Raw genomic sequence first — 12170 nt, 5'->3', positions numbered from 1 at the left:
ACTTTATTAAATCAAGTTTTAAAACTAGTGGTGCACGATAATTATCGTGGTGCACGATAATTATCGGCCCGATAATTATCGGTCCGATATTAGGAATTATGACGTCATCCCGATAAACCCGATAAAAGTATTAATAGCCCCGATAATATACAATATATTTTTGGGGAGGAAAAAAAGAAAAAAAATACTGCGGTGTGGATAGATTGGGATGAGGGGCGCTTGTTTTTTCACTCGGCTCCTCCCGTTTTGCCAGTACTCTGGTATTAGTGGTTTAGGAAGAGGGGAGTTTTTCACAAATCCAGCGCTCCCTAACTCATGCCTGGCTGTGACGTAAATGGTGTGCGGCCGTGAAGCCAGGACAGTAAACAAACATGTCGTCGGTAGTATGGGACTATTTCAAAGTTTCAGAGTTAGATAGTTCGCTTGCTATTTGTATTAACAAATGCAATGCAGAAGTTCCACGAGGAGGGAAAAAGGCAACGGGTACATTTAATATATATATATATATATATATATTATATTATTATCGGTATCGGTCTTGAGAAGCAGGAAGTTATCGGTATCGGTTTCAAAAAAACAATATCGTGCATTGAGCTTAGGGCAGACAAACCTAGCTATTTAAATGGTCCAACACAGGCCATGCTGCAGGCCTGCTGCCGTCTGTACTGCAGAGGACATGCATATAGGAAAAAGCTGCAGAAGCCAACACCGCCAGAAGTGCTAATAATTTGTTGTGCTTTGCATAAGACAAAGCAATCATTGTTTTCTGATTAGCTTTTTTCATTTATTCAGAAGATGCAATACAGTCAGCTATGTTCTTGCATTTTGCCTGCGATCAAAAAAGAGTCATGTCAAGTTTTAGGGTACCTTCATAGTAATTTTTGGCTTAATACTGCATAGATTAAATTGATCCAAGATGACATTACATTACATGAAGAAAGATCTACTTTGAGGTGTATTTTGTTTAACTCTTTCCCTTTTCTCTTTTCCTCAATCTCTCCCAGATTGCATTAATGACAGTCACACTGTTCCCCATCCGTCTACTCATAGCTGCATTCATGATGCTGCTGGCTTGGCCTTTTGCCTTCCTGGCCTCATTAGGGCGCTCGGAGACCACTGTCGAACCCCAGTGCCTCTGGAGGAGGTGGGTGCTTTGTCTTGTATTTGTCTTAAAACAAGTTGTATCGCAGTAACTGTAGAATGCTATTAGCATTAAATGTACTTTTTCTGAATCCAAACATTAAGACTATATCATAGGATTTCCTTTGTTTTGTGAAATGGGCCAACTATTGAAACATTTTCAGAAATGTATTCTAACAGTCTGTGACTACTAGTCTTCCAAACCTGTGTTTATACAAATGCAGCTATAAAAAGGAAGCCGAAATGTCTGGCATGTCGCTATTTAGAGTTTCATGTTAAAAAGAAAAATTCCCCAACACCATGTTACCTTTCAGTTTATTTTAAGTAATTATTGAGCTTTAATAGTTTAGATGTTTGACCCTTTGTCTCAGTCTTGTGCTCCATACTGTCACAGCTGATACAGGTCTCGACTTCGTGAAGAAAATAGCACCAGAAAGGTTAATGAACATGCGGTTATGTCATGTCATATAGATGACGCCTGTACTTTTTTCGTGTGGGTGGGTTGGTGAAAGTTGTCTTGAGAAAATAAATAGATTTTTTTTAGACTCAATCAAGTCTTAAAAGACACAGGTGGTTAGAAACTCAGTTATATTAAAGAGTAAGAAAAGTTAGAGGTATACATGTACAAAATGCCATGTTGGGCTTGAACATGCAAACTGCTCTTTAACAACACGAAAGGTGAAATAAGCTTTTCTTTTGCAGTTTGCACATTTTTAGGTTCTCTAAAAGTTCCTCTTGGTGTGTAAACGGTGTTATTTCTGTATAGATTATCATTAAATTCTGTTGTTTTTACATTTGGTGCTATTCACTGATCCTATTTATTCAACATTTAATTTCTATCAAGCCATACTCTTCTATTTCAACTTTTAAATGTCTTTGGATACCTATCATACGGTCTCGGTCTGCAGTTTAATTGAAAGATGCCTCACACATGCATGATTTTGTTTTCAGGGTGGTGGACATCATTCTGAAGATCATCATGCGGGTCATGTGGTTTGTGGGGGGGTTCCATTGGATGACGGTGAAAGGGCGAAGGGCGTTGCCTGCAGAAGCGCCCATCCTCACCCTGGCCCCCCACTCATCCTACTTTGATGCCATCCCAGTCACCATGACAATGGCCTCCATCGTCATGAAGGCTGAGAGCAAGGACATACCTCTCTGGGGCAGTAAGTACCAAACGCATACCAGGATATATTAGTCTCATAGTTATATCTGCCCTGTGCCCTGTATTGTGATGTTCTACTTGGTAAAAGGCAGGTCTCAACAGTTTCTGGGATCTTGCTTTAAAACGAAGGGATTGCCCAATCTACTTTGCCAAATGTCTTTATAAGGGTTGAAGTCAAGAACAGCTTGGTTATATGCAAAGCAGTGGTTGTAAAGGAAATATGTTAACACAAGAATACACACGCCTTGCTGTATTTTAGAAGCAGACATTTCCAAAAATATGAACATTACCTCTCAGCTCTGACTCGGCAAGTTAATACTTCACCAGCTCTGAGTCAGTTCCCAAGTCATAATGACACACTTAAACTCATGAAACCACTCATGACAGGAGGAAACGGAAATTAAATATTCTTATCTTGGTTAATTTATCACACTTTCACTGCAGAAGGAATATAACGTCCTAGTAACTCACAACTTCCTTAACATACTTAATGCTATAGATCTAAAGATGAAAGCATAGCGTGTCAGACATAATTACCGATACTAACCATAAGAGATTTTATGGAAGGGAAAATTGTCTCATTATGTTCTTCATGAAATCCGAGGCTCACGTTCTCTGCATTATTTATTTTAACCTTCATCTCTTATCATCGTCCACCTGGCGTGGTTGCCACTGCAATTAAAATTACATTCACTTTATGTGAATGTATCCTACCATCACTGCTTTCTTATAGTGTATCCCATCAGGCAGCTTGAGTTAATTCTCAAGTAGGCCTTGCTGAGATACCGCCAGTACACACACTGTTTAGTTTAAGAACAGGTTGTACCTATACGTTCAGTTTCATTTGTAGTTTCAGTTCAGGCGTTTTTATGCCTCTGGCCCCCAGCCAGCAAGACATTCAGTAAAAGTACTAGGTGTGTGTTTTTTAAGCCTTTCTTTCTCCCCCCCTTCTCTGCCCACTAAGTCAGTAATTAGCCACTTCATGCTGAGTGAATCTTGCCAAACAACGTAAGCCTTACTTGCCCGTATTTCAGGATTGAGAACACATGTTCTCGTAGACAAATTGGCATTACTATCAATTTGATGGACTCGAAGAAACCTTAGTAGCAACAATGGATATGTCTTATATTTTCATTGAACATTGTTTTTATTTTTGGGTAAAAAGGTTATCAACTAATGTGTCTCCTCAAATTCAGTTTGACTAGTCATGCTGGCCTGGCCAAACAAGTGGAGTCCAGAAAAAGCATTAAGACCTAATCAGCCACGGTGACGTGTGCAGAGTGTCTCAGGGTACCAGATAGAGACCTAATCCCTTCCTATGGGCAGACAGCTCACAGTTGGAATCAATTTGTTCTTCTAATGGCCTCACTCTTTTCTTTCCTCATCATATGTTGCCCACACATTTGTGTATATTCGGGCATATAGCATGTTGTTTCTCTCTTAAGGTTGTGTCTCTGTGTCAGAGCTGTCTTGGGGTTTCTGATAAATGTTGTATTGTGGTGGACCGTGGATTTTAGTGTGATTTTTTTTTTTAACAATATTTCGGAAATACGGTTGTTGCAATATTTATTTTGTTAAATAGTCTGATCTGACTTTATTCAGGCACATACAGTTGCACATGATGAAACTTAACTGTATTCAAAATAAATATCACATTTTTGTAGTACCTTAGCATCAATCATGATATTCTCAATGTGTAAAATAACCATCAAATCATTATACATTTTGAATAAGAGGAAGACATATCCTCATTATTCTAGCCAGCAGTTTCTTAAAACCCCATTGACCGCCCCTCAAACCTGATTGGATAAGAACCATTGTAACTTGGACTAACTTGTTCCTGGCCTATAATCAGAGAGAAAGAGACCGGACATATCTTGCAGTATATTTCCTAATTTATATTTGTTGTTTTATGCTATATTATACATTTTTCATAATGACATTTGGCTTGGTAATACCACATCCAATACCCAGTCAAATTAAACCAGGGAACAAAATTGACATTATTAAACAGCCCAATGCTGGTAAAATATGCAAGGGGCCAGTAGATTTTCAATCAATCAATCATTTGTCTCATAGGACTTTTCAGTTTGTACAGAATATCAATACGACACCCTTTGTCCTTGGACCCTCACATCGGACAAAAAAAAAACTTCCAAAGAAACCCCACAGAGGAGGGATCCCTCTCCCAGGACGGACAGACGTGCAATAGATGCCATCTATTCACCCACAATCAAAAAGTGTGCACCCTGATTAAAACTGATAAGTTAACATTTGCTAACTCAACTTATCAGTTTTTACTCTACAGTAGTTTTTTGGTATTTCTCCAGATCCCAAGCTTTTTATTCAACAGTGCTTTTCAGTTACAGAAATGTCACAAAAACACAGAGGAATGTTTCAGTTCAGCCACATTCTTCGTCTCTTCACTTTGCAGCTCTGTTGCTGAGTAATTTGGATTCAAGTGTTTTGTTTAAGAACATCATTAGAGTGGGGGTTGATGTAAAAAGGAGATAATATGCTCTCTTCCCTTCCTGGCTTTTCTTAGTGAAGTGTTTTTGCTTCTGAAATGATGTATCTGATCGTTCAAAAGTAATGATCATAATGCTAATTACATCATTCCTTACTGTTTAAGGCAATATATTGCAGCAGTAATCAGTCCTTAAGCTGAAAATGTTATCATTTTTCAGTCAATTCGTTTTTTTAATGGCTTTTTGGTTTGATGGCAGACATAAGGTCTGTGATTAAGGCAGTTTGAGAGAATGTCACTTATGTTTTACAACAAAAAAGGTCAGCTTATAACCCACTTGTGAATTCTAAAGCTTGTACTTTTCTTACATTTGTTTGCTAAGAAGTGGCTGAATTAGACTATAGTCATGAGACCATGGTATAGTTTATTATAAAACATTACCATCTCACTTCTGGTGATTGCATTTACGCTTCAAAAATCTGAAAAAGGGAAATGGTGAAATACAATTGACTTTTCATTAGAGGATTAAAGGAACCAGGGCAAAGATAACTTCTGGCTTGGCCTACAAAAGTACGTCATCCTTGCGGCACAATATACATACACGGCATGTGTTACCTGGTTAACTGGTCTGAGTTCTTGCAAATTGTGCATATTCCTGTTGGATCCAGCTGTCAGAGTTCCCCCCTCTCCTTCTACCTAATGCAGTTGATACCAATAACGCATAGAGAAACATTAGTTCATGTCAAATTAAATAAATAAATTAGCATCTGTTCTTTCTGCGTTCTTGTTTCCAGCTCTGATTAAGTTCATCAGACCGGTGTTTGTCTCACGGTCGGACCAGGACTCCAGAAAGAAGACTGTGGAGGAGATCAAACGCAGAGCCCACTCAGGGGGGGAATGGCCTCAGGTAAACAGAAATGTGATGCTTATACAGATAACATCACCTGATTTAAACAGGAGTAAACTTAATTAGATGTTTATTTTTAGTGCAAGCTAATAAACATCGTTTTGTTTTGTAACATTTTGTTCAGGATGAGACCCCTGTTTTTGTTTTTTTATTTGTGAACCATTCCTTCCTTCCTACAGATAATGATATTTCCAGAGGGAACATGCACAAATAGATCCTGCCTAATCACCTTCAAGCCAGGTAAAACGCTCCCATCATCATTTTATAAGCTTTTCTCTTTTGATTATCCTTCAAAATGATGCTGCCCTTTTGCTCACATGCAGTGACATTTCACATGTAACCCTTCGTGCAAATGTACTTATTATTACAATTAAAAAAAATGTCTGCTGGAAAAACATCTTTGATCAACAGATAAAGCATAGAGATAAAATAAGGTTGGGATTCCTTTGGTGTTTTTGATTTGTAAAGTGTCATTGAGTGCACCGACAAAACATGCAAATATTATTCAAATAATTGTGCTATTGTTCTTTAGCCAATTTATTTGTCTTGTTTGCTCTTGCAGGGGCCTTCATCCCAGCTGTACCCGTGCAGCCTGTAGTGATTCGTTACCCCAATAAACTGGTAAGATAATTTGAACAAACATTCAATAAGATTTTAGTTTTCTACATAACAATTTAAGTTTCTATTTTGTATTGAAATGTTGTAAAATCAAACCAATAGGGGATCTATCATGAGTGACTCCCCAGCAATCTCCATATTCACTGTGATGTTAGTTGTGAAGTGTTTGAATGCGCCATATTTTGGGTGTGAATGTGTGTGTTTTTATGTGTGCGTGTGTGTATACTATGCCTGGCACCTCACCAGAGTCTCACTCAGTGGGTAGGTAACGATCTTGCCGGTCACATGGTGGGTAGAAAGATATTGCAGTTATATATAGTATCCATGAAGGAGAAAATGTTCTGAGTAATGCAGAAAGATGTGCAAACTCAGCAGAATCCCATACGGTACTGTGAGATCCTCCACCGGTCAACACTTGTTGTCGTGGTCACATTGTGTCATTGTTTGATTTTAAATACAGGGATAATGCTGACACTGTTTGAAAAGGTAAAGAAGAGAACACATACAGTGTCTATTGGTTAATAGGCTGAATCTTACATTTAAAACGAACACAACAAGAAAAAAAAATAGTCAATATAAAAAAAAAACACAATCAGTGCTTCGATTCCCTGTGCCTTCTCAACTGCAAAGCTCTGCAGATATCATGTGTCTGTGAAGGCTTTGTAATCCGGTCGTGTAGTAATTATGTAGATACAACATGCTGTGGGCATATGGGACTCATGTTGCCGCAGCAGCATACTTAAGTGAATGCATTATTTTTGGTTTATTTATAAAACATTTACAACTGTTTATTTAATTTATGATTCAAATGTAATTCCCATTGTGCTTCCACAGCCTCTGGCAAGTATATTCTATATAGGTGAAGATTGAAAAGATGAGTTTACCCCGCTCATGTTCTGGATGCTAGGATCAGACTAGCTAAACTAATTTGTGTCTCGTATGAATGATGGACTCTCTCTTCAGGAGAGACCTACTGGAACGACAAAGAGTCTGATTTAGTTGACGTCGTCTACATCTGGGTTATGAGAAGAACTCAGTGATGCGCACACAGTTTCTTCCTGATAGCCTGACTGGGAATCTGGCTAATCATGGTGTGACTCAGAAGGCAAATAAAGGCATATCTCTTGTTATAGGGCTTGTTGTTAGTGAGGCTGTGGTAATGCAGCGGGACATTGTGAGATGGAACTGTTATAAATGCAGCTAACATGTTCTATTGAGGGAGCTATTGCTATATGGTCTGCAATATCTGAGGTCAGTTGCAGAAATCACAAATGTAGTTCCAACATTTGAGTGGTGCCAGTCCTGACTCTGTGGTTAGGCTTTTGAAATAAATGAGTCACAAGGTTGATACATATCTGAAATATGTCACTTATTTTCTTGCTAAGTCATTGTGTTTGCATGCACCTTAGTAACTACAGTAAGCCTACATTACTGTTAGTAAACCTGTGCACTTAGCAATGACTAACGAGACACACTTGTGCTTAAAAATCATTCCTTTACTCTTAGAAATATGCCAACACTGGTATATTGTTATGTAGAAGGGGCAAACTGATCTTATCATGATTTTTAAGCGTGGTGATTTCCTGCCTTAACCTCATTACGCTTAATCTGGTTTTTGGTGGGAAAATGAGAATGAACTGTTTCTTAGCAGGAACAGCTGCGGGAAGAAACAAACAGTTCATAAGAAAAGCATTCTTGAAATATTAAAATGAATATTTACTTCCAACTGATACACTTCATGTTCTTTACAGGACTCGATCACATGGACGTGGCAAGGGCCTGGAGCGTAAGTACACCATTTCTTATTTCATCTAAAGTGTGCTTCGGTATATTTGCTTGCTGTTAAAATGTACAATGCACTGTTTTTTAACTCTTTTTAAATTAATCATAAATATATAATAAAATAAATGATAATAAGACTGGATGATGATGATAATAAAGTTGAATAAATCCTCCAACATCTGGGTTAGGGTTACACTGTACAGAAAGACAATTATTCTGACCTAAAAAGAAATACATATTGAATAAAGTAATTTGACAGCGTCTCTGAAAAAGATTAGCGTTATAGTTTTTCTTATGAAGATAATTGCAAGGTCATCAAGGTTGTGATTCTACAACTCAAGTGCAGGATACTATTTTCGAACTGAACATTGTGGTCTGAACCAGAATCTCCTCAGTGAGATCTCAAATAGACTGGAAGCAGATTAGTTCTGGCAGGAAGAGAAACACTGCCCTTGTTATCTGTCCCTGTAGCATCATCAGAATATATGTCTGTATCACGTTTCGGTGTGGTTTCCATCATTATGCTGGCTCTGTGAATGCATCTGGCTGTGTGCCCGGCTCGGAGGAGCACAGCTATACATTATTGGAATAAATCTCTGAAAGACACACACAAACTCTAACATTATGCAGTTAGACTATAATTTCATTTCAAACCTGTCATAGAAAGTTTAAGAGTAATACTACATTTACATATACATATATATATTAATACCAAAATTGAGCTTGTATGCATTTCTCTAAGCTTTGACAAGCGTACTTTAAAAAAAAAGATAGTCTGTCCAAACACTGGCTTTTTGGTTTTGAAAAGTAATGATTTAACAATGTGAACAATTTAGAAAAACTGTTGAAGTGAGCAATTTCTGAGAAAGAAAGTGTTGTCTTTTGAACACACCGTAAATTCTTTGTCAGACCCTTTTTGCCATGGACACCAATCACATGTCTTTGTTACTGCATTTGTTTACTGTTTTTGAACGTGTCCTTATCTTCACAGGTTTGAAATCTTGTGGCTGACACTCTGCCAGTTGCACAACAGGTTTGTGGTCGAGGTAAGCTCCACATACTGCATGTATATACAGTATTGCCCTATTAAGTCATTATAATCCCTGCACTTGTAGTATCTCAACATATTCTATGTGAAAGGAAGTTCATTTCTTCTCTCTGTCTCTCTGCAGTTCCTTCCCATTTACACACCGTCAGAGGAGGAGAAAAAGAACCCTGCTCTCTATGCTATCAACGTGAGACGTGTCTTGGCAAAGTAAGTTAAATGTATTGTTCATAGATCATATGTGGCAGACGCTCCTTTTGAATGTACAAAGGGAAAGGTTGAGGGGATAGGTGATAACTCTCCACAGTTATTTTTTAAATGTATAAACAACAAATACAATATACCTTTGTATTGTCTAGAAGGGACAAAGAGCAATAAACAAGGAAGTGCCCGTGTTTGCTTTTAGGTCAACAAAAATATTGTAATTCGACCAAGGAGAAGGATTGGCGAGGGTTTAACACAGGTCAATCACTTTATGAAAATAAAATGTTAAATTGAAACCTTCTATTTACATTTTGCATCCCTGATATTCCTGAGTATAGACACTTTGTCTGCCTTGAATACTTCTCCTGCATTAAGTATAACAACACCTGCAGTATTGTTTATGTTCTGTACCACCCGGCATATCTCTTCATTCAAACCATCGTATGCAGTGCTCACAGTTTACCTGTGTTATCATTCTCTCCCACACTCTGTGCTTCACTTCTTGAAGCTGGGGATGGGAAACAAAAGTCGTGCAGAAAAACCAAACACATTGTTCCAATCATCAAAGTTGCCATATCAGTAACTAAATGATCCTTTATGAGTCTTCACCAGAGTTCGTATTGATTTGTACATACTGATCACTGTCTCCTTGTTGCCTTGCTCAGAGCCCTGGGGGTTCCCATCACAGACTACTCGTTTGAAGACTGCCAGCTGGCCATGGCAGAAGGCCAGCTGAGACTGCCAGTGGACACCTGTCTGCTGGAGTTTTCCAAGCTCGCCAGGAGACTGGGGTGAGTCTCTCAACCATTCCAATGTAATCCTCCCATCAAAGAGAACCAAGCCAGGGGCAAAAGGGTGAGACAAGGGCAAAGAACTCACCAAACACTGCAGGGATCCGGATTCAATATCTGGCAGTGGTTTGCTTTCCAGCGAATCAAACTGGTCTTGTGAACAGGTGGTGGAGTATGGGATTGTGTTATTGTGGCTGTGCTTCTGACTTCCATTGGTTGGTCTTGTGCCTGCACAGTGTGTGATCTGGAGGGGGGTAGTGTCCACACATGGCTTGGCTTATTGGTGCAACTCCTCTCTGGAAGATGAAAGAAGAAACTGGCAGCACTAAGTCTTATGATGGAGTCCAATATTTGGCAGCGACTACGATTAGTGCAGATAAGAGAAAAAGGATAGAAAATGTTCATTATTTGGCAGCAATACGGCAGAATCTTAATTGAATGCTGTCCAAAAAAGGTAGAAATTGATGAGATACAACTCTATAATATGGCCTTTTATGATTGTGTGGTTTCTATGACCCAGTTATTAATGACTGGAAATGTATCCCTCCTTGCTGCCCCAGGCTAAAACCCCGGAACACTGAGAAGGTTCTGCAGGATTATGGGAACAGAGCCAGGAAGCTGGAAGGTCAGAAGCTGGACTTGGACGACTTTGCTCAGTTCCTCGACGTGCCAGTTTCAGAAATGCTCCTAGACATGTTCTCTCTTTTTGATGAGGTAAAGACTGGAACTGTTTCACTCACAACCATGACAGCTCTAAAGGATAACTCTCAAAATCCGTAATACTCGCTTTCAATGGATAAAGCACTGCAATATAGCTACACTAAATGACAGGAGATGTGCAGTAAGCATTTTGTGCTTCAGTTTAGTGCATGAATAAACTCCAAGCAGGCAGTTGACAAAGTGCTTCTATAAAAACACTGTAAAGACTGGAGGCTGCATTGAATACCAGATGGATATTTGAAACTAATCACAGCCCCTTGCTTTTCATTCGGGGATACATTTGCAGTATAGAACCCAAACAAACAATCATGTTCTTTATTGCAGCGATGTGTTCACGACCTAAACAACAATCACCCGCAGCTATTTCTGTGAAATAAATAAATGAGTAGCCTTGCTCAAATCCTCTGTCTTCATCTTTCGTAAAGCGTTGTTTTTCTCTCGTTTTTCCAGCATGAAGATAACTGCATGGATATCAGAGAATATGTGATAGCCTTATCTGTCATATGCAGACCCGCCAAAACTCTGGAAACGATGAAATTGGCCTTCAAGGTATGTTCTGTTTTCAAGCTTTACGCTTATTCAACCACCAGACAGAAACAGAGTTCCCTGTGCCTGCTTAGGATCTCAATGAGACATGTGCTGTGTTAAAATGACGCTAACTGTAGGTTCTAATAAAGCAGTTCTAGCATACTGACACATGTTTAAACATAGTTTTCTCATTGTTCATGCTCAGATGTGTATTTCATTACATCAGATGTAATGTGCATTATCATAACAACCAATCTGTTGATAACAAAACTGTTTGAGTAGTATTGAGAATAAAGATTTATGATTTACAAAAAAGGGAAACCACTTAAAGAACAATTTCTCTGGGTGATAACACCTGCGCTTCTCCCCATTGTGTGTTGTGCAGATGTTTGAAGCAGAGGAGGACGGTGCCATCACAGAGATGGAGCTGGCAGTTATCCTGAAAACGGCTTTAGGAGTGACGCACCTCAGCGTGTCGCGTCTCTTCACTGCCATCGATCCCGAAGACACAGGGAAGATCACATTTGGTAAGAGATTTGATACAATTAAGTCAATAAGGTCATCTTTATTAATCTAGCTTTTGTTCACCCTCTTATGAGGAGCAGTAGATTCACAACCATGTCAGTCTGTCTCTGGGCATTTCTTAGGCCTCAGTCTCATGCTTTCTTCGCCTCTGGCGCCCTCCTGTGGTCTTTCACAGCGTTCAGTTATTATGCTCCAAATATCTGGAACAAACTCCCAGAAACCTGCAGGTCCGCTGCAACTCTGACTACTTTTACATCCAGGCTGAAGACTTTTCTTTT

The 12170-nt window shown here is 39.0% G+C and overlaps 1 protein-coding gene across 2 annotated transcripts in view; it reads left to right on the top strand.

The window, feature by feature from the left end:
- LOC104943321 (lysophosphatidylcholine acyltransferase 1) overlaps nt 1–12170 on the top strand; it is a 27254-nt gene that overhangs the window by 10875 nt on the left and 4209 nt on the right. Inside the window, exons 2-13 of one of the 2 annotated variants that reach the window (XM_010768683.1) lie at nt 1005–1144; nt 2092–2306; nt 5567–5679; nt 5859–5919; nt 6242–6300; nt 8049–8083; nt 9071–9125; nt 9252–9334; nt 9994–10119; nt 10680–10833; nt 11290–11388; nt 11753–11894. In XM_010768683.1, coding sequence (XP_010766985.1) covers nt 1005–1144; nt 2092–2306; nt 5567–5679; nt 5859–5919; nt 6242–6300; nt 8049–8083; nt 9071–9125; nt 9252–9334; nt 9994–10119; nt 10680–10833; nt 11290–11388; nt 11753–11894 — 1282 coding nt within the window. The remainder of the gene's footprint in view (nt 1–1004; nt 1145–2091; nt 2307–5566; nt 5680–5858; nt 5920–6241; nt 6301–8048; nt 8084–9070; nt 9126–9251; nt 9335–9993; nt 10120–10679; nt 10834–11289; nt 11389–11752; nt 11895–12170) is intronic. The other variant, XM_010768682.1, reaches the window with a different exon arrangement.

This window comes from Notothenia coriiceps, unplaced genomic scaffold, assembly GCF_000735185.1.
Source record: "Notothenia coriiceps isolate Sejong01 unplaced genomic scaffold, NC01 NC01_scaffold00005929, whole genome shotgun sequence".
In the NCBI taxonomy this organism is placed as follows: domain Eukaryota; kingdom Metazoa; phylum Chordata; class Actinopteri; order Perciformes; family Nototheniidae; genus Notothenia; species Notothenia coriiceps.
This window is presented reverse-complemented; position numbering and strand designations above follow the sequence as displayed.